A 26953-nucleotide genomic window follows, 5' to 3' on the forward strand; every position below is an offset into this window, starting at 1 on the left:
GAATAGCTTTACCAAGGTGGCCACAAAGGCTCAAGCAGTCAGCTCACCACCATTTTCTCAAGGATAATAAATGTTGGTCTTTGCTGGTCTTCTTGCTTTATTGACTAAGGTCTCAAATTGCATAAAGCTCTAATTAGACCACAGCTCGAGTAGATTGTACCGCTCTGGTAATTACATACCCACATACAGGAAGGATGTGGAAACACTTGAAAGTATTTAGAGAAGATCTCGAAGCATGTTTTCAGGGTTGGAGGATTTTAGATGAGGAAACTTTGGCCATTGTTGTATTGGGAACAGAAGTGCCTGAGAAAAGATTTAATGGAAGAGTAATACAAATAAATACATTTAATAATCTAACTAAAGTAACCATTACCAAGTTGTTACATAGAGTGTCATGATATATATTCTTATATATTACATTGTAGGTTTACTTCGGTGACATCATCCAGGATGATGCCTCATTGTGACACTGAAGAAGTTCTGCACTATTTGTTGTATCATATTTAGGATGTACCATTAAGCTAAGGTCATTTCTGCCCTTTCCAGTGGATTTAAGCTACCTCAAGACCCCATTCAATAATGCACAGTAATTCTCTTTATGTCTTTGCATTTATCCTTGAAGCAATATTTTTGAAACAGATTATCTGATCAAATTCCGCACAGTGTGTATGACCTTGCTGTGTGCAAAATGCCTGTAGTGCATTTCTGTATTTTAATCATTACCAAACTTCAGAAGTAGTTAATTTGAGGATTCTGAAATCATGAAAGGCACTTCCTGAATGTTAGTTCTTCATCTCTGAGCTATACATTTGCTTAAAAAATACTTTTATGAATATTATAACAACAGCCCTGTTTCTACTCCGTTACACTATCTGCATTGAAATTGAACATGCATCTTATCTATACCTTTAGCAAGTGAGCTAATATGCACTCTCAAGTTCAATCAATTCTGCACCCACTTAATATTAGCCCATAAAATTTCTATGTAGTAGGCCAAATCTTGTCCCCCACTCAGGACAGTAGTGAAACTGTGAGTAACAGGTCATGTGGTATATGTTCTTCATTTAAAGTAATAGTTTTCAAAGTGAGGGGCAGGATAATGTTGGAGTGGGAGCAGATGAAATTAACAACTAATGATTGGTTGCAATTAGCTCTTTGTCTGTGTCTGTTTCTCTCTCTCTCTCTCTCACTGTTTCTGTCTCGGTCTGTCTGTCTGTCTGTCTCTCATTCATTACCAACTGTAATGTACACCACTGACCAGTATCTCATAAGGTATCTAAGGGTTGCACTCTCTGGTAACGCAGCAATTACATAACAACTTTAACAAGGTAGCATTCCTTTAATGGAATTTTTATGTTAAAGTCTTGTTTTGGGGCACAGGGCATAAGTTTCTCCTCTTGGAGAAAGGTAAGCCACCAACTAGTTTTCTTGTATTTTGTTTTTCTGTATTGGTTTTCTGTATTCAGGTTCATTTTAAATGTTTTGACATTTTCATTTTTACAGAACTAGCAGCCCATGTCCTGGTTTCCACTGTATTTCAAGCTTGACTTGCCCTTTGATCAGATTGCCAAAAAGGTTGTTTCTGTCATTCTGAAATCTCCTGAATCATACAGCATTTCCTTCTTTTTTTCAGGAAGCTCTTCTTTTCCCTTGCTGAGGATATGATGCAATTTTTTTTAATGGTGTACATCTCCTGACTTGATGCAAATCTTGATTTGAAAGCATCAACTATATTGTTCCACTTGCTTGTGTTTATAACCAAACACATTCAATCTTGCCTTCAGTTTGTCAGTCATTCAAAAGAAATTCTGGTAAATTCAAATTTGTCTGGAACTCTTCAAAACAATTCAAAAACGTACTTCGCGATCACATCTTTCAGAGGTTCTTTTCACAGCCAGGTTTTCTGTTTGTTCTACCAACTCTCAATTTCTTTTCGTAATAGTTATTCACAATATAAAACATCTGCTACCGTCATGACCTAAAGCAGAATGATTTGGAAGTGGTAGCTGCATTCCGTCAGACTGGCTGGGCCAGCTTTGAAGCCATGGGAGCACGTGGATGCACTCAGACACTTAGTTAGGGTTTAACTTGGGGCTAGAGAAAAGAAGTGGACGTGAAAAAAGAGGAGGAAATGGAAGAGAAGCCAGCAGGAGGAAACTAGAGGGGAGATGAAAGAAGGAGGATGAAATTAGCTGGGGAATGAGTGTAGGTGAATGATAGGCAGTGGTTCAAAGAAAATGAAAAGGGTGTAGGAGGAAGAGATGGGCAGATACAGAAAGAAGATGAAAGGAGGGTGAATTGGGATGATCAACAAAGGGAACAAACAGATGGATAGTGCGTAATTGTATTAGGAAATACTTCCCTCTCCAGTTAGTACCTTAATCTTAAAAAGTACCTTAAGTATCTTAATCTTAAAAATATAAAGGAGACTTAGCTGTTATTGATCTTGAAAATTAAGTGCTAATATTAAAGAACAGGCTGTTATTAGTGTGTTGATTTTGAGTAATATGAACGTCTGTAGCATGCAGAGATTTCTTGGGAAGCACAGCTTTATTTGCCTGCTTGTTTCACACCCGGTTTGGTTTGTGAAAGGGTGTCACTCTGATCAGTTTGCTGTGATTATGGCCTTGAACACTGTGCTTTTTTTTGAATCAAAACAAGATAGGCCCAAATTATAAGAGGTGACATTGAGCCGCTTGTTTTTCTTTCTAACCTGCTTTGGCTAGCTGGATGTAAATACAAACACCACAAGCTGTACATGAATTGCAGTGATTCATGTGGATTCTGTTTTGGTTGCCAATAACAGCTCTCTTTTTCACAGAAACCTTCAGAGTAATCCAAGTTTTAAGAAGTTGAATGGTCTGCCAATTGCAATAGGATTTGCAACTTTAGAAATAAGTGAGTGAATATGAAATAAGAGAAATTATATGGGGCAGAAATTGGTCTAAACAGCGCTCTCCCAAACTAAGGGCTCATGTATTGATAGAAACTCTTTAGTGGGAATCACTTTAGAGCATGCTGGTGGTTCCACCTCCACAGGCAGCACCATCTATGCAAACTGGGCAAAATTTTCATTCAGCTGCTCTCAATCCACCTCAGGTGGCAAGCCCCAGCTTCCAGTTAGGCATATAAGCAGCCACAAAATCAAGTACACCTGCATCTCCAGGGAATGGTCCAAAGCCAAATTCCACACAAATTTTCACAAGCATCCATGAAGCAAAATTAGAATAAAAGTAGGACAACTTACCACAGCGACCTTATTTGAAAAATATCTGACCTCAATTGCCAATCAATAGATTGATAAGCAAAAAACTGCAGTGGCTAGAATTCTGAAATTAAAGGAGAAAATGCTGCAGATACTCAGAAGGTCAGGCAGCATCTGTGGAAAGAGAAACAGAGCCAATGTTTCATGTTAATGACCCTCATCATATGGATCTCTCCACACCTCTCCCTCTTTGCAAATTAAAATACACTTTTTTCTCGTCTTTCCAGTTCTAAGTGTTGCTAGCACTTTCTGCTTTTATGCCAATTGGGAGATACTGATAAGATTAAATTAAGTTAAAAAGTCAGATACCATTCTGGTTGAGTGCTGTGTAAAGAAAAAAATCAGAATTGTAAAATAAGTTACAAAGTCTTTCCAAGATCAGTGTGCCGTGGAAAGTTACATTGTCTCATCATTGGCTGTATCCGCATCCTCAGCACACACCCTGTTATGGCCAGGGATGACTGGTCTGGACTCAGCCCCGAGCAGCGAACTTCTGCCTCCTGACTAGAGATTACAAATCAGAGAGTGCACACTGGGTTTACACATCACCCATGGGAAGATTCTCTTGTGAACTCTTATTTTTTGTAATCAACATCTCTGCAGACCTTTTGAGGTCACTGGACACCAGTCTGAGACCCATTGTCCTGTGATCAACCTAGGATATGGACCTGCAGTGATCCAGAGTTCATCCCGAAATCCCCAGACTTATAAAAATCTCTATAAATTATTGGAGACTCCAAGGGAATCCCCTTGAGAATTTCCAGATATGGCTGCACAAGACAAAACAATTTAGGTCAGCTGCCCCAGATAGAGATGTTGGGAGTGTGGATGGAGTTAATCATTTTGTCCATGGGGTTGGGAGAATGATTCCTGCTCCTCTTAGTTAAACAACAAGGGTATTTTTACAATAATAATTTAACAATTTTAATTGGTGCCTGAAGACACTAATAATAAATAATGGCGCCTGGTCTTTTGTGGTCTCAGCCTTCCTTATCTCTGAAATTTCTTCTGCCCTAGACCCCTCTGAGGTCTCTATACTCCTCCAGTTCTGGACTCTATAGCATCCAAATGTAATAGCCCCTCCCTTAGTGATTGTGCCTTCACCTGGCAAAGCCTTAAGCTCTTGAACTCCCCCCGAATATCACTCCCATGTGTATCTCTCTTTCCTTCCCTAAGTTGCTTCTTAAAATTAGCCTCTGATGAAACCTTTGGTTAAGTGCCTACTGGCCCTAACCATGCTTCTCTTCAGTCAGTGGTTCCAGAGAAAACCTCCGGCTACCATAATTGCAGGATCAGCACATTCCTGACTTCTGTGCCTGTGTGTTGCAGCTCAGGCATACGGAACCTGCTGTAGGTCAGAGACTGACACATTTGACCTCCCCCACACCACCACTGGACTTAGCACTGACTATAGGAGTTGTGCTCAGTTGTGCTGGGCTGAGGGACCAGATACACTTCGTGCCTGGCCTCTCAGCCTGGCTGCCATATCTAGTATTTCCCCATTCACTGAATGAAGTTCCCAATCTGGATGGAAAAGACAAGTGAAGATTTTTTAAAAATTAATTTTAGTATTTTAATTATAGTTAATGTGAATTTAAGTAAATGTATATATTTTTCTAATTTTTCATTTAAAAAGAATTTTCATATTTCAATTAGTTAATCAATTTGAACTTTTTAAATGTCTTTGGTTATCAGAAACATTTGGAAACAGTTGAGCTGTCAGAAGGCTATTTGTTTGATCTGGGGGTCATCGCCATTGCCTGAGGCCCAGTTGCTGCTCATAGGTCTTTGCTTTGTGAGCTGCCTGCAGCAGTAAGTGCCCCAGTACAATTGAACCATGGAGCAGGGTGGTGCTGGTGGTGGTGAGGTGGATGCCAGGTGTGGGCCATATCCAACATGATGCGGCCCAATATGTCTTCCTATGTTCCAGTGTGAATTTATTTTGTTTGTTAATACCTTTGTGAAATACCTTGGTATTTGTTTGCCCCATTGAAGAAACTTTATAAATGGAAGTTGTTCATCCTTCTCAACATTGCTTCTCGACATCTCATGGTTCCACTGCTAAATACTTCGGTACTTCAAGATGATTTAATGCAAACAAGCTGTTAAGGTTGTAAGTGTTGATGTCAACTGGATTCTTCTCTAATTTTCTGAAACTGAGGGGTTGATCCTATGATGCCACATGATTTTTTTTTCTCAAACATATACTTTATTCATAAAATTTGCAAATGTAAGTGCTAGAGACAAGGCTGAAACAATCGCAACCAGAGCAGATCCCCATTGAAGTCCCCACCATCACAGAAGCCAGCCTTCAGCAAAGTTCAGTCACTTCACATGACATCAAGAAATGGCTGAGAGCGCTGGATACAACAAAGACGATAGGACTAGGCAACATCCCAGCACTTCAGTACCAGCTGTTCCTCTAACCAAGCTTTTCCAATGCAGTTATAAAGCTGGCATCTACCCAACAGTGTGGAAATTACCCTGTTCACAAAAAACAGGACTAATTCAATTCGGTTAATTACCACCTAATCAGTTTACTTCTCACCACCAGCCATTTTGTCAATTATCAGTAAAGTGATGGAAGCTGTCATTGACAGTGCAATTAAACGGCACTTACTTACCAATAACCTACTCACTGATGCCCGGTTTGAGTTACCCTATGACCACTCATCTTAAGTTGCTTCATCGTTGACCTTCCTTTTATCATAAGGTTAGAAGTAGGGATGTCACTAACGATTGCACAATTTTCAATTCCATTTGCAAGTCCTCAGCAAAAGAAGCAGGCCATGTCTGCATGTAGCAAGATCTAGGCAACATGCAGCTAAGATCTCAGAAGTGACAAGTAACAGTCATGGCTCAAAAGTACCAGGGAATGACTATCTCCAACAAGACAGAGTCAAAGTATCTACCCTTGACATTTAATGGAACTGCCATCACTGAATCTCCCATCATCTTTATCCTGGGAGTTTTCACTGAACATGTGTCTTTTGTGCAAAAGTTTATGCAGGAGAGGACTTTTCATTACAAGTCAATTAGGCAGTGAGCTGCACACAATGGCCTCAAGGCTCTACAGGAAAAGAAGATGTTGGATCTTGTCAGACGGTTCCCTGAGTAGACTGTCAAAGTCATTTAGCAGAATGCTCCATCACCAGGAACTTCAGACAGACATTAAGTCCTTGCTTGGCTGGTGGTGAGAAGGGCCCTCCCTCTCAGATCCTTTGTGGACGTTCATTCCATGCAGCTGTGCTGTACTGTGCTGCATGGGCTGTTCCTAGGGACTCACAAACACCCTTGAAATTATTTGAATGTAAGAGCTGGAGGAAAGTAACACTCCAGTCAACCTGTGGACAAAAAGAACAGTGCACTAATCTGCTGACAAAGCCAGACGATAGAAGATGTGGTTGAGAGTTAGACTTAATATAAGTACCAGAATGCAGTATCCACAAATTTTCTTTTTGGAAACCACAGTGCACTTGTTCAATTGGTGTTATTATTAATTTTCCCCCAGTATTTGTTTTATTTTTTGACATGCGAAGTACCGCAATTGCATTTTAACACTAACCAGTGGGCAGAAGTTCCTATTCTACTCCCTTTAACCTGAAATACTTCTAGCCAGTCACATTCCTCCAGCTGTTGTGTTTTTATAGCTTGGATGTTTCTCCTCCCCTCTGCCTCCATTGTTCTAATGAACCATGGCAGCTCTTTCAGAGCTGAATTCAGCCAGCAAGCTTTTTCCTTTACAGAGCTGCAGGACTTAAAACATTGGCGGAAGATCTGAACAAACTTTCTTTTAAGTCTATCAATCTGCACCACAAAAGCAAAGATACAATTAGCCATTTTTAAAAAAAAATAACAAACTAGAATCAGAAATGATTCATAACTAGAACCTCACTGGCTTGTACACACATTTGACAGGGCACCTGAGTTAATTCTGTGTTCCCATATTTGGCATGCAGTTTTGATAGTATTGCCAATAATCTAACATTTTAGGTTCCAAAATATTATGGGGAGAAAAATAACAGATAAGATGCTTCAAAACCCATTCACCAGGTGTAAAATGTTTGCAAAGCTTATCAATTTAGCAGTGGGATAGCATAATGCCTAGGCTTGGTTGCACTGCCAAATTCAGGGGATCTTTTCCAGGTGCCCCGAACTCCCTGAGGGAGCACAGCTTCCATCCATAACTCATGCAAGATACAAGAACACGAGAAAATAGGAGCAGGACCTTAAAGCCTGTCCCACCATTTAATATGGTCATGGCTAATCTATGCTGGCCTCAACTCCTCTTCTGTGCCATTTCTTCATACCCCTCTATTCCTCGATCTGTCAGATATTTATCCACTGCCACTTTAAATACTTCTAATGATCCAACTTCCAACACCCACTGGAATAGAGAATTCCAGAGATTCATTACCCTCTGTGTGAAGAAACTTCTACGTACCTCAGTTGTAAATGAGCAGCCCTCTGTAGTTATGGCGCCTTGTTCAATACTCTCCCACTTGTGAAGATATCCCAACATCTACCCTGTCAAGCCCTTTAACATCTTATATGTTTGAATAAGGTCACCCCCTCATTCTTCTAAACTCTAAGGAGCACAGGCCCAAATTACTTAGTCTTGGCAGGGCAACCCAGGAATTGGCCTGGTGAATCTCCTTTGTACTGCCTCCAATGTTACTCTATCTTTATTTTAGGTAAAGGGACATAAACTATACACAGTATTCCAGGTGAGGCCTCACCGACACTCTGTACAATTGCAACAAAACCTCCCTATTTTTAAACTCCAACCATTTTGCCTTCTTGACTACTTGGACCTGTCTGCTAGCTTTTTGTGATTTGTGCATTAGAACACCTTGATCCCTCTGTAGTTCACTCACGCAGTCTCTCTTGTCACAAACCAGCAACAAAAGAAACACACTGAGCATGATTTAGTGTTAAAAACTATTTTATTAATCACTACTTATGATAATACGTAAAATAAAAGTAAAAATGTTAGTATGTTAGAATTCAAGAATGTTAAACCTCGAACGTTAACCCCAAAACTAAACTCTTCGTGTGTGTGTGTGTGACAAAGTCCAAAACTTCCAGTTCCTGAATGGTTCTTAAAGTTCAGTTCCGCAAGCCATAAGGTGAAACATGAGCAAGGGCTTCTTCAACAACCACTGTTGTCTGAAGATAAGATGTAGACGTAGAGAAACATAGAGAGAGTACATACGAAATCCAAATGTTCCACGATGGAACCCAAACGACACTTCAGTGTTTACTCGGTAGTGACTTCCTCACCCCGAAAAGCATCCGAACCGTGGTCGTCCACATACAAATACCTGTTACCTTCTACAGGTCAGCAACAAAGTGAACTCCACTGGATTACTTCCAACTTCCATACATGGATTTCTATGGCAAACACAGTTATTGTTTCTCATCCATCGATAGAGAAAACAAGCAGGCTGGTGTCTCTCTCCCTTCTCTCTCTCTCTCTCCTACTTCTTCTGCCTTCTTCAACAACGTCATTACGTCCTTTATCTTCTATTGACGTAAGCACGCCCCACACACACATACACACACACTCTCTATCTTAAAGGGACTTTCACTGAGTCCATAACACCTCCCACCTAAAAAAAAAATTTTCCCAAGAAAATTTTAACCGCGCATAGTTAGTAATGTTAATAATTATCATGCTACACAACTACAGACTATCAGATTAGTACAGATACATGTTTCCCATTTAACATCGGGAAAGACAATCAGCAATCACATTATCTTTGCCTTTAATGTGAGTTATCATGAGATCAAACTCTTGCAAAATTAAACTCCAGTTTAACAGCCTTCTGTTCTTGTTTTTGACTCGGCTCAGAAACACCAATGGGTTATGATCTGTATACACAGTCAATGGTTTCTGAGCGGTGCAAACATATACACTGAAATGTTGCAAGGCTAAAACAAGCGACAGTAATTCTTTCTCTATGGTGGAATAATTCTTTTGATGCTCATTAAATTTCTTTGAAAAGTAAGCTACAGGATGGTCAATATCATCAAGGTCACCCTTCTGCAACAACACAGCTCCTGCAGCTTCATCACTGGCATCTACTGCTAATGAAAATGGCTTTTCAAAGTCAGGTGTTTTGAGCACAGGATGGTAGCATAAAATGGCTTTCAGCTTCTTAAGTGCTTCTTGACAAGAATCTGTCCAAACAAACTTTACTCCCTTCTTCTGAAGATTAGTTAGGGGAAGAGCAATATCAGCAAAATTTTTACAAAATTTTCGATAATATCCAACCATTCCCAAAAATCTTCTAACAGTCCTCGTACCTGTGGGAATAGGGAACTCAGATATTGCTTGAACTTTTGCCTGAACAGGAGCTTGCTTGCCTTGACCTACAACATAACCAAGATACGTCACAGTGGCATGGCCAAATTCACTTTTAGCCAAGTTAACTGTAAGGTTAGCCTTGGAAAGTCTTTCAAACAACCTTTCTAACGCAGAGATGTGATCCTCCCATGTATCATTCCCAGTCACTAAGTCGTCAATGTAGGCATCTGTATGTTTTAACCCATGAATCACTGAATTAATCATTCTTTGAAATGTTGCCGGAGCATTTTTCATTCCAAATGGCAAAACATTGTATTCATACAATCCAGAAGGGGTTACAAAGGCTGAAATTTCCCTTCCTCTATCTGTTAATGGAACACACCAGTACCCTTTTAATAGGTCAATCTTTGTAAGAAATTTTGCCTTTCCCACTCTGTCTATGCAATCATCCACCCTAGGAATAGGGTAAGCATCTGTCTTTGTTACAGCATTCACTTTCCTGTAATCTGTGCAAAATCTAACAGTTCCATCAGGTTTAGGTACAATAACACAGGGCGAACTCCAATTTGAAGTAGAATGTCTAATAATATCATTTTCCAACATGTATTTTATTTCCTGATCAACAAGTTTACTTTTTTCTACATTCATTCGATATGGGTGTTGTTTGATTGGTTTTGCATCCCCAACATCAACATCATGGGTAATTATCGATGTTCTGTTTGGAACATCTGGGAACAGATTTTTAAATTTTAAAATTAATTCTCTCATCTGTTGTTTTTGTGAAACTTGTAAATGGTCCAACTTCGTTTCAAGGTTCTCCATGATATTTTGGTTTTTTAGTTTCGATGGAACAATATTTGGTCTAAATCGGCCTTCCTCAACATCAACATCAGGCATTCTAGAAACAACCTTTACACCATCCACCAAGGCCACAACTGAATCCCTCTCATAATAAGGTTTTAGCATGTTTACATGACAGAGTTGTGTTTTCTTGCGTCTATCTGGTGTTTTGATTATATATGTTAGATCAGTCACTCGAGATTCAATAACATAGTGTCCAGAAAAACGAGCTTGCAAGGGATTATTTTGGCTAGGGAAAAATACCAACACCTTTTGCCCCACTGCGAATGTCCTAGGCCGAGCACGTCTATCAAAATATGTCTTCATTCTTATCTGGCTTGTTTTCAGATTCTCTCTCGCTAGCTGGCAGACTCTCTCCAACCGAGTTTTAAATTTTTGGACATGGGGAGATCTCCATTTCCTCATTAACACTCCATTTTTGACATAGTATCCAGTTGGCACCTTTTCAATCTCCTCACATGAGAGAGCTTTTTCTTTCAATTCTGTCAACTCAGGGTCCTTTGTCTGTTCCACCATAAAATCCTTCCTTGACAAAGACAAATCTTTAAATTCAGGCTCACTATAAGGATGTTGATCCTCCAGTGAAAACAGAAAAGTCTCAGATAAGGCATCATAATTTTCTTCCTGTTTAGGACTGTCACAAGGAACCACATCAGACTGCACCGGACTGTCTGTCTTGGCTAATTCTCTAGCTCTAGCTCGAGTCACCGCACATGATGGGTAAACATCTGGATCATCCTCAGACTCATCAATCCTTGGTTTGGTCGTTAACCGTACCACAGGAACAATTTCTCCATCTGCAAGGTCATTTCCCAATAACAAAGAAACTCCTTCCACTGGCAAACTAGGTCTTATCCCTATCTCGACTGGTCCTTCTACGAACTTTGACTTTAAAATCACCCTGTGAAAAGGGACAGACATGGTCTCACCTGTAACGCCTCGTACTAGATTTACTTCACCAGTGTCACTTTCTTCACCAAAATTTAAAACACTGTCCAGCAAGAGAGATTGACTAGCCCCAGTATCTCTAAGAATTTTCACTGGCACCTGGGGTGACTCATCATTCAGTGAAACAAAACCCTCTGATACATACGAACAGAATTCCTTTCTCACCTCCTCCAACTTTTCCGCTTTTCCCTCTTTCAAGGACTGATCTTTAACAGCATCTCCTAAACCTTTTTGATTTTTAATTGCCTGAAAGCAAGCATTGGGCCCAGCTTCCTTCTTTTTCTTCAAAAGGGCACAATTAGATATCACGTGGCCAGGTTTCCTACAGTAATAACAAGTACGCTCAACAGGTTTCTCCAGCCCTGGCTTCTTTTCATCTTTTCCTTTTTGATTACCTCCCAATTTAATCTCTGGTTTACCTGGATTGTCTTTGTAACTCTTTTGAAAGGTTTTAGGTTGTCCCCATTTGGATTTATGGGTTAAAGCATAATCATCTGCCAACCTAGCAGTTTCTTGTAAAGTTTCCACTCCCTTTTCATTTAAATATGTTGTTAATTCAGCTGGAACACATCTTTTAAAGTCTTCCACCAGTATCAATTCTGTCAATTTATCATAATCCCCATCTACATTTTTAGCCAGGCACCATCGTTCAAAACATATTCTCTTTCCATTGGCAAATTCCATATAAGTCTGATCTGCAGATTTCCTCAAGTCTCTGAATTTTTGTCTATAAGCCTCAGGGACCAATTCATAGGCCTTCAAAATAGCTTGTTTTACCTTGGTATAATCAGCTGCATCCTCAGCAGACAAAGCAGAATAAGCTTTTTGAGCTTTACCTTTAATCACACTCTGTACCATAAGAGCCCATCCTTTCCTTGGCCAGTTTGAACTCACAGCAACCTTTTCAAAATGTTGGAAATACTGATCAACCTGATCTTCTTCAAACGGAGGGACTAATCGAACCTCCCTGCTGGCTGAAAAACCATCATCAGAATCAGATTCCGAACTCCTACGCTTCATTTGTAACTCATGCTGCCTCTTTTTCTCCTCGTTATCCAGCTCCATCCTCTTCAATTCCATCTGCTTCATTGCTAGATCAGCCTCTATCTTCATCTGAGTTAGCTTTTGTTCGGCCTCTAATTTCTCTCGTTCGGCCTCTATCTTTAACTGGGTTTGTTCTCGTTCAGCCTCTAATCTCTTTTGCTCTCGTTCAGCTTCTAATTTATTTTGCTCTCGTTCAGCCTCTATCTTTAACTGGGTTTGCTGTCGTTCAGCCTCTAATCTCTTTTGTTCTCGTTCAGCTTCTATCTTTAACTGGGTTTGCTCTCGTTCGGCCTCTAATTTCACCAGCTGCACCTGTGCCTCAGAAATTGCTATTTCACTGCCAGGAAACTGTTTTAACACTTCCTTCTCAAACACCTTCTTTTCCACATAATGGCCAGCTATCAGTCTCTGAATATCTGCCTTTCTCATAGACTGCTTTACTTCTGTAAGGTTTAACCTTGTAGCAATCTTTATCAAATCATCCTTTTTCGCCACCTCCAATCCCTTTTGGGTTGGTGACTCCAAAAATGCCTTAATATCCATTGCTGCTGGTTTCCACACACACAAGCCAATTAAAAAGAATTTATCAGACCTCCCTCAAAAATCTTTGGATTGAATCTCAAACAAATCTCGTCAATCTGGGGTACAATCCCAGACGACACTCGTTAACCTTGGGAACTATCCCGGACGAGCCCCCAATTTTGTCACAAACCAGCAACAAAAGAAACACACTGAGCATGATTTAGTGTTAAAAACTATTTTATTAATCACTACTTATGATAATACGTAAAATAAAAGTAAAAATGTTAGTATGTTAGAATTCAAGAATGTTAAACCTCGAACGTTAACCCCAAAACTAAACTCTTCGTGTGTGTGTGTGTGACAAAGTCCAAAACTCCCAGTTCCTGAATGGTTCTTAAAGTTCAGTTCCGCAAGCCATAAGGTGAAACATGAGCAAGGGCTTCTTCAACAACCACCGTTGTCTGAAGATAAGATGTAGACGTAGAGAAACATAGAGAGAGTACATACGAAATCCAAATGTTCCACGATGGAACCCAAACGACACTTCAGTGTTTACTCGGTAGTGACTTCCTCACCCCGAAAAGCATCCGAACCGTGGTCGTCCACATACAAATACCTGTTACCTTCTACAGGTCAGCAACAAAGTGAACTCCACTGGATTACTTCCAACTTCCATACATGGATTTCTATGGCAAACACAGTTATTGTTTCTCATCCATCGATAGAGAAAACAAGCAGGCTGGTGTCTCTCTCCCTTCTCTCTCTCTCTCTCCTACTTCTTCTGCCTTCTTCAACAACGTCATTACGTCCTTTATCTTCTATTGATGTAAGCACGCCCCACACACACATACACACACACTCTCTATCTTAAAGGGACTTTCACTGAGTCCATAACACTCTCTATTTGGATTATAATCTGCTTTTTGATTTCTCTTACTGAAGTGCATGACCTTACACTTCTGCACATAAAACTCCATTTGCCAGTCTTTTGCTTACTCACTCAATCTATCTATATCCTGTTGCAGAATCACAGTATCCTGATCACAACATCCCTTCCACCTAGTTTTGTATCATTGGCAAATTTGGAAACCTCAAATACTGTTCCTTCCTTCAGGTTTTTAATGTAAATAGTGAACAGTTGCGGGCCAAGAACTGATCCCTGCTGTACTCCAGTAATTACAACCTTCCAATTGGAAAAGGGCACATTTAATCCAACTCTCGATTTTCCATGAAACAGCCAGTTTTTAATCCATTTGAACATACTTTCTCCAATACTGTGGGATTTTAATTTGTGCACCAGCCTCTTATGTGGCACCTTGTCAAATGCCTTTTAGAAATCTAAATACACGACATCTACAGACTCCCCTCAATCAACTCCCTCTGTTACATCCTCAAAGAATTTGAGCAAATTTGTCAAACATGATTTACCTTTCATAAAACCATGTTGACTAGGTTGAATTATAACCAACTTTCCTAATTGATTAGTTATTTCCTCTTTGATTATTGACTCCATCATCTTGCCAATAATACTGCTTAGCTAACAGACTTGTAGTTCCCTGCATTCTGCCTTTCTTGTTTTTCTGATTCTGAACAAAGGAATCATATTGGCTGTTCCCACTCTTTTGGTACCTTCCCAGAGTTTAGTGAGTTGTGAAATAATTCAACCTATGGGCCCACTATGTATGCAGCCACTTCCTTTAAAACCCTGGTGTGCAGTCCATTGGGTCTTGGATTCATTGGACTTAAGAGGCTCAAGGTCAATTTCAAATGGCTCAAATGAAATTCAAATCAGAAAATGGGTTTAGATCGACCTTGTCTCCTTTACAGTATGGGCAAATGTTAAAATCACATCAGTTAGCTTCTTGCCAGTAGTAAAGAATCCTAAGTGAAGTTAGACTGCATAGTTTCAACACAGGAGCTCAAAATTACTTGACATTGCCTTTTGACTGAATGAAAGATTGTGATCCCCTGAGAAGCCCTAAGTGTTAGTGGTCCCACTAAACTAATTTTAACAATTTTCTAGTTCCTTCATTAGGCAGAAAATTCACGATGGACACTTTACTTGAGTGGTCTATTAAAATGCCTTCAATGACCTTTGTACATATAGAACCGTAATCTGCATGAATTAATTCCCTCTAGAATAACTCAATGGGAAATGGCAGCAAACAAAATCTGCCAGTTCTGGGAATTTGCTGGGACTGTGATTCAAGGAAGGAAGCCTGGATCAACAGAAAGTCAGTGAATAATTTTGCCACTGCAGTAGCAAAGAAACATTTCCAGTAGATTTGAAAAATAATCTGCAATTAGTTTGTGTAATCCACAATAAATTTGCAGAAATTAAGTTATATTTTCCAATGTGCAAGGAAAAATTTTGGGATTCTTGGTCTTTATGCCAGACTTTACATGCACAGATAGTGAGATAGAGAGAACTCTGACAGGCTTCCCTCTATATAGAAACTGGACTCCAGGGGCCTATGACTGCTGTTAAATTTCACTAGAGCCTAATTCATTACACATCAGCAGCACTATATTTTCAGTTTGCCTTTTTTCATGTTATCTATTTACAGATATTGATTATTGCATCTTGCACTGTGCTTAGAATAATTGACTTTAACTAGAGGAAGAGCTTAAATTCCTTTGCAGTGTGTGAAACTTCAATAGTTTTAGATGAAAGAATTATTGTTACACCCCAGAAAGATCCATCCCTGAGACTTTCTGCTCAGATTGTTCTGATCTAACAGCATCACCTTACATGTCAACAGCTCTTGACTCTTCTATGTGCAGATGTGCAAAATTGTCCCTTGCACCTTTTGTATTTTTATTTACTTCTGTTAGAATTAGTTAAGTGTTGACACTTCTATATTATCTTTTATTAACTTTTATGAAGTTTCCAGCATAATGTCATCAAAGCTCCAAGCTTTTACCCTATGCTATGTAGAACTTTCCTGTACATTGATAGTGACTGCAGGATAATTGATAGTGTCTGCAGGATGACGTGCAGGGCAGGCACAGTAGTGTAGCGGTTAGTGTAAAGCTATTACAGTGCCAGTGACCCAGTTTCAAGTCCGGCTGCTGTCTGTAAGGAGTTTGTATGTTCTCCCCATGTCCGCGTGGGTTTCCTCTGGGTGCTCCGGTTTCCTCCCACATTCCAAAGCCGTACAGGTCAGGAAGTTGTGGGCATGGTATGTTGGCGCCGGAAGCATGGCGACACTTGTGGGCTGCCCCCAGAACACGCTACGCTAAAAGATGCATTTCACTGTGTGTTTCAATGTACCTGTGCCTAATAAAGAAATCTTATCTATAATTCAGAACTGTTGGCTTTTTCTGCTGTAAAGGTAGTTAATATTCTGAAATGTCACAGGCAATGATATATGTTTCAAATGTAATAGATTTTCAACCAGGGTGCTGATATCAGGCCATTTCAGTGCAACATCCTTAATGATTTCAGGGAATTCTTGGCCCAAAGTAGAAAAGGAGGTTCACTGAGAACAGTTGACCCTGAGAATCTCAAGTCCGTTCACTGGGAACAGCAAAAGCAATGCACCACCTCCTAAACTACCCACTAACACACCTTTACGTGACAGCTCCTCCCCACCTGTGGCAAAAATCACAATTCCCACATTACTCTCATCAGTCACCCCAGACCCCACGGATCAGGAGTGAAAGCAAATCATCGCTGATCTCATAGGGCCACCTAAGAAGGAGAAGGACATTCTAAGCACAGAGCCAGAAGGCACAGTTTTCCATGGAATATCTCTCACAGTCCTAATCTATCAACCTAGTGGAAAGCAGTGATAATTGTAAGGTCTTAAAAATACCACTGGTGGCTATTCATTGCCTCTACAATATTTAAAATCACAAGTAACTAATCCTTCTCTTTGACCCAGCAGTAGCTCTTGGATGCTAAGCAATGCTACTTTTGTCAGTTTAATGCTCTTTCAACTTTAAGTCCCATTTGGAAAAAACAAACACTATTTTCCCATCCTACACAGCCCATGTATACCAGTTCATGGGTGTGACAGCCAGGAAAAGGGATCAGAAACCTGTAACAATGTGTCCCTGTGCTTTGTATGAATGATTTGTATTTCTGGAGAAGCGAATGTGGGTGACCAAAACTTATAATAGGTACAGCTTCATTGTGGTAAACATTTTGATGCATACTACACCTTTATGTGCCCTTTATGGTGGCCACCCATCACTTCTCTGATTGTCTACAGCAATGGTGCGCCAAGATTGTTAAGTCCTAAGTGACATAGGAAAGTAAATAAAGGGCACGGAAGAAGGGTTTAAGAGAATTTTGAGATCTATTCTGAACACAGAGATGGGAGTTACAGTTTTCTGTAGGAAAAAATTCTCTCAAACTTTGTGCCAATTGTTTAAAATGTCTCTTTTTGTGCATAGTATCTCTAGTGACATCAACAGCTTTCCCCAGTGGAATGTTTAAAGCACCAAATATTAGACACCACCTACTAGGTAGAAGATCCTACAGATGACATCCCCACACCAAATAGGTGACCAAATGCCACTCTGATAAGCAATACAGCATGCAGATATCCCCGTGTTAATGGGGGTTGTGACAGCAGCAGCAATGGCACAGATATATATGATAGCTGGTTAACTGTCTTTCAGATATCTTAGAACCATCACAGTTACACTGTTCCATTATTATGTACGATATTAAAATAAGGCACACACTGGGAATCAAAACTTGTTTGATCACAGCTGCCAAGATACCACCAACCATGTTAACAAGCGCTGTAATTTCCAGCAGTTAGGGGTTAGCTGAGAGCCAGAGTTAGATCTGTGTCATCTACTGTAAGGATATCTGACTGTAGATACAGTTGCTATCAGTAATGGAATTGATTAGCCATGGCCTTGAGAACAAATTGACTGTTTCCTTTGTTTCACTTTGGGCTATCAATTCATAATTTCCTGCAATTTCAGCTTTGCAAAGGCTTTTTAATGGGTTCATTTGGTGGCAGCTATTTCAGTCTGCTGCCCATTTCAGGTGGCAGCTGATTGGAAGCATGCAGATGAGGTCTAGACATTAAATTGACCCAGCCAGAGACAGAGAAGTTTGTAATTCACTTTACCCATCATGTATAAGGATAATTCCCATTAAAATTGAGGCTTATTTAACTTCAAAATGAGAAGGCTTTAGTTTGCTAGTTCATTGTAATTTTTTTTCCTTAGATCTTCAGGACTTTTGTAAACTTCCCATTTTAATTTCCTAAAATACTGCTTGCTGTCCCGCCCTTCCTCCTTCAGCTGAATTGTGAACATCTCCATAGCAACTGTTTGTGTTCTCTGTAATCAGCCAATGGGTCCTGCAGGGCAGCACTAATCTGCCTCCTGTGACACTGCTGTGTAACCCTGTAGTGACCTGGCTGAGAGAAGGCAATTCTTATGCAGTGACAGCATGTGAATTTGAATCCCAGCTTCTCATTGAAGCCATGCAAATATGGGGAAACAAGCATTGCTGAATTTACTGGGTCTTCCCGCCAGCCACATGACATTTTCTGTTCCTCTGGCTTTGAAGCTGCTATGTTAATTTGAAATAAATATTTTGCATTATCATCCTAAAGATTTCAAAAGCAAATATGCTTTCTGCTGATATCTATATGTTGCACAGTAATCATTGGCAAGGTTGATTTCTAAAAGTCTGATTTTATACACAGGCAGGTTCTCAAACAATACGGCACAGAATTCTTCAATTGTCACTGTTACTGAGTGACCTCAGAGCACCAGTGGCCTTGAGCTTCACAATCTATTTTGTTTTTTTTATTTTAATGCTGATTCAGACTAGCATGTGTTATCAATTGAATATTTGATGTCTAACACAAAATACATTAAAAAGGTTATCAAAATCATGTAATTCTTACAAATCTCTTTGGATTTGCCTATTGTCTTTCTTGTGCCTCTTGTTGAATTATCTTTTGAATAATGATTTTTCTTGATTGCTTATTCAATAATAAGAATGAATTTAGTATTTTCTTGCTAATTTTTTTAATTTTTCATGTTATTTTCACTGAGACCATTTTGTAATTCCAATTCTGAAAGAGGTTTTCTAGAATATTTATAACGTTAGACAAGTATTCCAGAGGGATAAGCAAGACAGACTAAATCTGTTTCAATACAGAGCGAGCCATATGCTCCATACATATGCAATAATAATTTTGGCATGAATCTATCTGTGGTTTGAACTGATTGTCTCTCTGGCTGAGATACAGTAATTCAGCACCATATTCAATTTGCAGTGCTCTCCCAGCTGTGTGGCAGATGAAATATGTACTTCTATTTATTTTACAATAATAAAAACATAAATGAATGGTAATGCATAAGAATATTCTACGTTCTTCTGAAGTTTTTGTGATTATGTTCGTGTACAGTTTCTTCAGAAAGTGTTAATTTCAGTCAATAAAATAAATCTAATCTTTACAATTCTTCCACTTAAATCTTTCTTATAATGGACCAATCAATAGTGTACAAAAGAATCAATAAGATTTTTTTTTGCAATATTCATTCTGGGGATATGGATGCCATTGGCAAGACAAGCATATATTGCCCATATCCAGATGACCTCGAGAAGGAAGTAAATGGCCTTCATCGAACTGTTGGACTACAAATAGTGCTTTCTCTCTGCAATGCATGTGGCTAGGAAATTGCAATATTTTATTAAAGCAATATTAAAGCAATATTTTATTAAAGCAATTGTAAAAGAAAGGCATTTTGATCCAGGTCATGTGTCTTTGGGGGGAAGAAGAACTGTTGGTATTCTGTATTTCTGCCAGTTTTGTTCTTCTAGATGATGGCAGTCATGGGTTTGCCAGATACTGCAGAATTTACAGCAGTGCTTCCTGTAGTTCAGATCGTGCTTGTCAGCTGCTTGCAGCTTTATACTTCTCATGCTTCTTCTCATTGGCATATTGCCCAAATGCAAAAATTTAGTTGCAGATTTGTAAACCATTAGAGACTTCCATTAACTTGCAGGGTAACCTGCAACTGAATATGACAAATATCTGTCACCATCGTTAGACCTATGATATGACTACTGAGGCAGAGTGAACGTGTTAGTTCTCAGTAGTCCTCTGGAACGATACCTACTGAACTGTTTTAAATATCAGGTTACCATTATAGAGTGTTGACTTGTTTTTAAACTTTCTTCATAGACACAGTAACTTAGTTGTCTCCTCAACACCAACACCTCCCTCCAAATGGACACCAGAATGTCATCATAGTGGGCTTTAAAACTCAACACAAGGTGCATGCATGCATTGCTGCAATCCTCCCAACTACAGTATAGGTACACAGCAAATTCCATTGAAAACCATCTCTTGGAGGAATAAAAGCTCAGCTGCCCCTTAATAATCAGATCATATTAGGCACGTGGAGCTGGATGTAAACTGGTGTGTTCTTCACACATGCAGTTTATTCCAGAAACTGCTAGCTCAACTTTTAAAGTTTGTGCATTGAGCTTTCTTTTCAGCATGGCAGAATCTTGAGCCAAATTGGATTTCCAAATCCTATGCCACCTAACCAGGCTTACCCATCCCCAATCCAACTCCTCATGTAAGATAGAAATAAAAGATAAACCCACTGGAAGGCTTCAGGGAACTCAGTGGCCAATTGGCTGCAGTCCTTCCTCCCTGCTGATGGCTCGTTTCATCTGCCACAGCAGAGTCCAGTCACCTAGTTCAGCTTTGACCTGCATCTAGCATTTGCACTAGTGCAAGATCATCACCTCGATGTCCTCTGAACAAACTGACCCAACAGTCATTTATAAAAGCGGGCAGGACAGGAACGAACTCTTCAATACAAAACTAAACAGAAATCAGCTCTCGTTTTTTTAAAATCTAGGGCCTAAACAGGTACTTAAGGTTCCAATATGTTAGGCCAATCATTATGACCTAGAAGTGCTTTCCTGAATATATTGGGAAAATAAAATAGCCATTAAATCTTTTTGTATAGAAATGTCTATTTCTAGAGAGTAAACCGCTAAATAGATTACATTAATGATCAGAACACATTTTTCAAAAAAGAAGGGTTACAAATGTGATCACATTTTTAGATGAAAACGAATTGCACAAAGAGGTAAAGTACTGCAAACTGTAGATTTTTATCTGCTGTTTTTCATAATGGTCTTTAGGAAGAATTATAATCACTCACATTCAGGAAAGTTCCCATGATTTTACTTCAGGACACATACCAAAACAGGAAATTATAAAACAATATGCCTGGAAACTTGTGATACAAGTGAATGCAATTCTTATAAATATTCTGATAACTGTACAATGAGAAATACAAAAACTGTAAATGGGAGCTGCTTCGCTCTAGCTCTGTTGGTCTGAAATATGAGAAGAATGTATTTTTTTGTGAAGACTTCTCATCACTGTCTCTGTAGGAATAAACCATAGGAAGGAAACCTCAAATCCTTTTGCACTGTGTAACCTCCATATTTAGTGCTGAAGCTTTTGTTAACCTAGACCCCCTATTGCTGCCAATTGTTCTCCACCCCTAATTACCACATCCGCAGTAAGTTTTCAAAACAGTCCACTGCAAGGGTTTCCTGCCTGTTGATAAGTGGATAACCCATTACGGCGCCACCTTCTGTAACAGCACAGATTGTACAACTGTCTTTGAATTAGTTAATGAGTTCTCAGCTAAATCTTCTCTCAAGGTCATTCATGGCAGGTTAAGATAGTATAAATGCAGAGAAGCTATCTACATCAATGAACATTCCAAGGACCAGAACACACTGCTTTAAAGTGATAGGAAGACAATATAGGGAGGTATCGTCTTCCCATCACTTTAAAGTCTATCAAATATCTATCCAATTCCTTTAGACTCTCTTGACACCACCCTTATACACAGTGAGTTCCAGATCATAACATGTGTGTGGGAATAAAGAAAGTTTTTTCTGAGAATTGTTAAGGCATAGAAGGAGGATATTCAGCTCATTATGTCTCTACTATTGAGAAAATACATAATAAATCTTTTCATCTTTGTGTTATATTTCTTTATTTATGGATGTGCTCTCATTGTCCTAATACTCAATCTGCCTGGAGGTGTGTCATCACCCACATGAAACAGGTAGTCGAATCACTAAAAGTGTTAATTAGAGGGCTAAAACCAATTTTAGAATCACAGCACCAAATGGGACTTGCTTAGGTAGGCAACTTGGTCAACATGGATGAGTTGGACCGAAGGGCCTTTTTCTGTGTGACTCTGTTGTTTGTCCTTTTATATATTCATTAGGTTCAGGGAATCATTGGTCGACATGTACCAAGAATTATTTTCTTTGGTAATTATATGAGCAAATATTATAGAGTTTAGATAATATTAATTTCAATATTTTGTCATTTTATATATTTTTGAAACATCTAATATACCTTTTTAAATTGCAAAGAAAACTAATAATGGTTTTCAGTATGACAAATTCATATGCTATTGATTGACATTCGATTTAGTTTATTTGTGCACAGTTGAGATAATCTTTGGACATCCATTTCATTATAATTCATATTTTCATACTTTCTTATTACATAAAGGAGGTCATTCAGCCCATCAGGTCAATGTCGGCTCTTCGAGCTTTTCCAGCAGTTCCATTTCCCTCAGACTTTCCTGTAACCTATTCTCTTGCACATGCTTATCCACTCCCCTGATGCTCCTCCCACCCACCTATGCAGGGGTTATATACAACAGCCAATTAACCTACTGGCATATCTTTGGAGATGTGGGAGAAAACTGGAGAACCTAAGGGAAACCCATGCAGCCACAGGGAGAATGTGCTAGTTAACAAACCAGCATGTCCTTGGGATGACATCAAATGCATCCACTATCTCCATAGAACCTCTTTAAACATCTTGGGAGGGAGGTCTCACCTTATGTATACTTTCCTTTCAATCATGTGAAATTTTTACTTGTTACGGTTATATTATTCTATTGATTGTATACAAAATAAAGAGATGCTAAAAGTTGATTGCAATAAATTTCCTTTTTTTTTCAGGACCTAGGACTAGAGAACTGCCAAACAGTAGCATTATGTCTGAAAGCTGGATACAAGATTCTGAGAATAACATTGCATATATTTCCACTACCAGAGAACTAGAACTGCAGATGTCAACCAATAGCACAGTTTTGGAAAAAAGTGAAATGTCCACTTCCTTTGCACCAGTTACAAAGAACTCACAAAGTTACCTACCTACAATGACTTCAAGTTCAGAATCCAAAAAAAACATTGTAAGTGACTCTGAGTCATCAAATCTTTTCATTTCTGCAAGTGATTATATATCTGAAAATTTGGTTGATTCTGAAAGTCTTTCTTTTGCATCAACTCTTGAGACATTGAGTGAAGATGGAAAAGTTAGAAGATGGTTTCATGGCACAGCATCAGCAGGGACAGGCAATCTTAAAAGATCTTTGAATACTTCACCTGACGTTTCTGAAGGGGCTTCAAATATAGGATTAAATGATGTAACAGTGCCTCTAAATACTGTGTCAAATGGAACCAGTAGGTCCTTAAGTGGTGAACAGAGCAATTCAGAAAGGTCTTCCAGCATTTCATCAACTGATTCTAAAATGCTCAGTACTTTACCAAGCGTTTCTGACAGATCATTAAATAATGGTATAAGAGCTTCACCGATTGAATTTGAAGGATTAAGTTCTTCACAGAAAGATTTTAAAAGATTGTTAAATAATTTATCAAATAATTTTGAAGAGAGAAGTACTTTAACAGATATAAAGAGATCTTTAAGTACTATACCAAATGACTCTGAAAGATCAAATAGTATAACTGAGTTTAAAAGATCTTTAAGTACTTCACCAAATAATCTTGAGAGATTAAGTTCTTCACTGTATGATTTGAAACAATCGTTAAGTACTCGTCTGAATGATCCTGAAAGATTAAGTACTTCACTGGATTATTTTAGGCAACCTTTAAGTAGTTCAGCAACTGATCCGGAACGATTAAGTAGTTCACTGGATGGTTTTAAGCGATCATTAAGTACTTCACCAAATAATGTTGAAAGATTACGTACAGCATTGAATCATTTTAAGCATTCTTTAACCATCTCACCAACTGATCCTGAGAAATTAAGTACTTCATGGAATGATTTTAAGAGATCAGTAAGTACTTCACCAAATGACTTTGAAAGTTTAAGTACATCACTGAATGATTTTAAACAATCTTTAACCAGTTCACCAGCTGATCCTGAAAGTTTAAGTACTTCACTGAATGATTTTAAGCAATCTTTAAGTAGTTCATCAATAGATCCTGAAAGATTAAGCACTTCACTGAATGATTTTAAGCGATCTTTAAGTAGTTCATCAATAGATCCTGAAAGATTAAGCACTTCACTGAATGACTTTAAGCGATCATTAAGTACTTCACCAAATTATTTTGAAAGATTAAGTACATCACTAAATGATTTTGAAAGAATAAATACATCACTGAATGATTTTAAACAATCATTAAGTAGTTCATCAACAGATCCTGAAAGATTAAGTACCTCACTGGATGGTATTAAGCAAACATTAATTAATACACCAAATAATCCTGAAAGATTAAGTACATCACAGAATAATTTTAAGCGATCTTTAAGTTCTTCACCTATTGATCCTGACAGATTAAGTGTCACATTAACTGATTTTAAGAGATCTGAAAGGTCTTCAAGTGCTTCAACAAATGTTTTTGAAAGTTCTTCAAGTGCTTCCTCAAATACTTCATTGAATATTTCTGAAACTGCTTTTACACGTGCTCAAGATGATTCTGAGAGGTCTCTAGGCACTTCAACGAATGGTTTTGAAAGTTCCTCTAACTCTTCAAATGATTCTGAACTATTCAGTACATTGCAAAATGTTTCTGAAAAGACCTTAAGTAATCCACAGAACAATTCTAAAGGGTCTTTAAGTACTTCATCAAATGATTCTAAAAGGTCCATAAGTTCTTCACCAAATGATGTTGAGAGATCTTTAAATACTTCACCAAATAATATTGAGTGGTCCTTAAACATCTCAGTGAATGATTCTGTAATGTTTTTAAACACTTCAGCAAATGATACTGCAAGATTAAGTGTTTTGCCAAATGTTTCTGAAGAGTTTTCAATTAATACACAATATAATTCTGAAAGATTTCCAAATATGTCTAAAGATTCTGTAAATGATGCACAGGTTGATTCTGAAAGGTCTTCAAGAACTTCAGGAAATTATTTTGAAAGCTCTTCCAACACCTCACCAAATAATTCTGGAAGAGCTTTAAGTACTTCATCAAATGTTTTTGAAAGGTCTTTACCAAATACTTCTGTAAGCTCTCCTAGTACTTTAATGAATTCTTCTAACATTTCTGTAAATTCTACGCTGAATAATTCTGGATATCCTTTGAATACTTCATTGAACAATCCCAAAAGATCCTTAGATACTGCAACAAATAGTACTGATGGAACAACTCCACTTTCAACATCCATTCCTATGGATTTGAATGATGTTACCAATGGTTCAGATGAAGAAGGATCATTTGATATATCTTCCATACAGCCAACTGATACTTATACAAATGGTTCAAGTTTGACAAGTTTCATTTCACGTGCTGAAACCATGACTACCATCACTGCAACAAGTCATTTACTTCCCAGAATCACAGATAATTTCTTAAATACTACACTTCTTTCTACGATATACAATATCACCAAATTTATCACAACAACATTGTCTTCGATACAATCAGATTCTCAAGGATTAATGAATAATTCCAGAGAATTAAATTATGACTTTACAACAGCTAATTCATCTGAACCAGATTTAGTTGAATCAATAACTAATAGTGTTGATAACACTCATGTTGCAAGAACAACACCAGGCATAACTCTGAAGAGTGAGCTCCCTGAAAGAAGATCGGACTCTCCCAAAATTACAATCCCCAAGACAACACATGCACATGTGTCACTTTCTACCATAGAATCATTCAAAGAAGAAGCCGTAAGTACATCATCAACACCGGTTGTTATAACATCTAGGTCTAATACTGGAAGTTATACTATGACTTCACAAGTTTCCACTGACATACCAAAGCCAACATTAAGTAATGTTACAGGGAATGAATTTGCCACTGTATGGACTAGTCCAGCTCTTCTTACAAGTCCTTTAACAAGAGACAAAACAACAGCAATTACCATTCCTACAATTAGTGTTATTAAAACAACTAAACCAAGCAAGACAAGAACTTCAGCTACCATAAGCACTTTGACCAGCACAAAAACTTCAACTACCACTAAGACCTCAACCATCTCAAGTATTCAAACTAGTACAATGATACCAACAAGCACAAGGACTTCAGACATTAGCACAGATATTCCAACCACTGCCATAGCTACTGTGCCAAGTACAGTGCCTCCTACCACTATAGGTAGACTTACACCTGAGCCATCAACTATGATTCAGGTTACCACAAGAAGTATATCTGAAGTCTCCACAGGTAATGTAAAATCAATACCATGACTTAGATTAAAAATGATGTTTTATATATTCATGTCATATTTTATGGCTTCTGAACCAAATTTGACTATCATTAATTAGTGAAATTTTAGCTTTTGATTTCACTGGCAGATAATAATTATTTTTGATACTGAATTGTATATGTGAACATTAGGAATAACTGACAGAAATGGAGTAGGTTCTAAACTGTTGTAAATATGGATAAATAATAAGTATACAAATGAATATAGGATGGATAAATCATTTGTGGTGTAATCCTCTTTGTCAGGGGCTTGAGGAAATAAAACATCTGAATCTATGAACAGTGGAACATTGCAAAATAAACTATTTTAGATTGATTACTATAAATCTAAGTTAACCCTGGAATGTGCTGGGGAGCTACAGAACAGAAAATTCAATAATTTCAGAAAACTTAGTTTGGTCTCTCTGATATCCCTCATTAATCTATCAGCCACATAGCAACCCAGGCCTCACTCTATCAGAGATCTTTCCTTTATCGTCTCAAACGCTCCCCC

At 38.4% G+C, this 26953-nt stretch overlaps 1 protein-coding gene across 1 annotated transcript in view; it reads left to right on the forward strand.

Moving 5' to 3' along the window:
* The window catches only part of LOC127576684 (serine-rich adhesin for platelets-like), a 72619-nt gene that overhangs the window by 18202 nt on the left and 27464 nt on the right, over window positions 1-26953 (forward strand). The window contains exon 2 of the mRNA XM_052027335.1: window positions 22957-26418. Within this exon, the coding sequence (XP_051883295.1) occupies window positions 22957-26418 (3462 nt within the window). The remainder of the gene's footprint in view (window positions 1-22956; window positions 26419-26953) is intronic.

This window comes from Pristis pectinata, chromosome 1 (assembly GCF_009764475.1).
Source record: "Pristis pectinata isolate sPriPec2 chromosome 1, sPriPec2.1.pri, whole genome shotgun sequence".
Lineage (NCBI taxonomy): Eukaryota > Metazoa > Chordata > Chondrichthyes > Rhinopristiformes > Pristidae > Pristis > Pristis pectinata.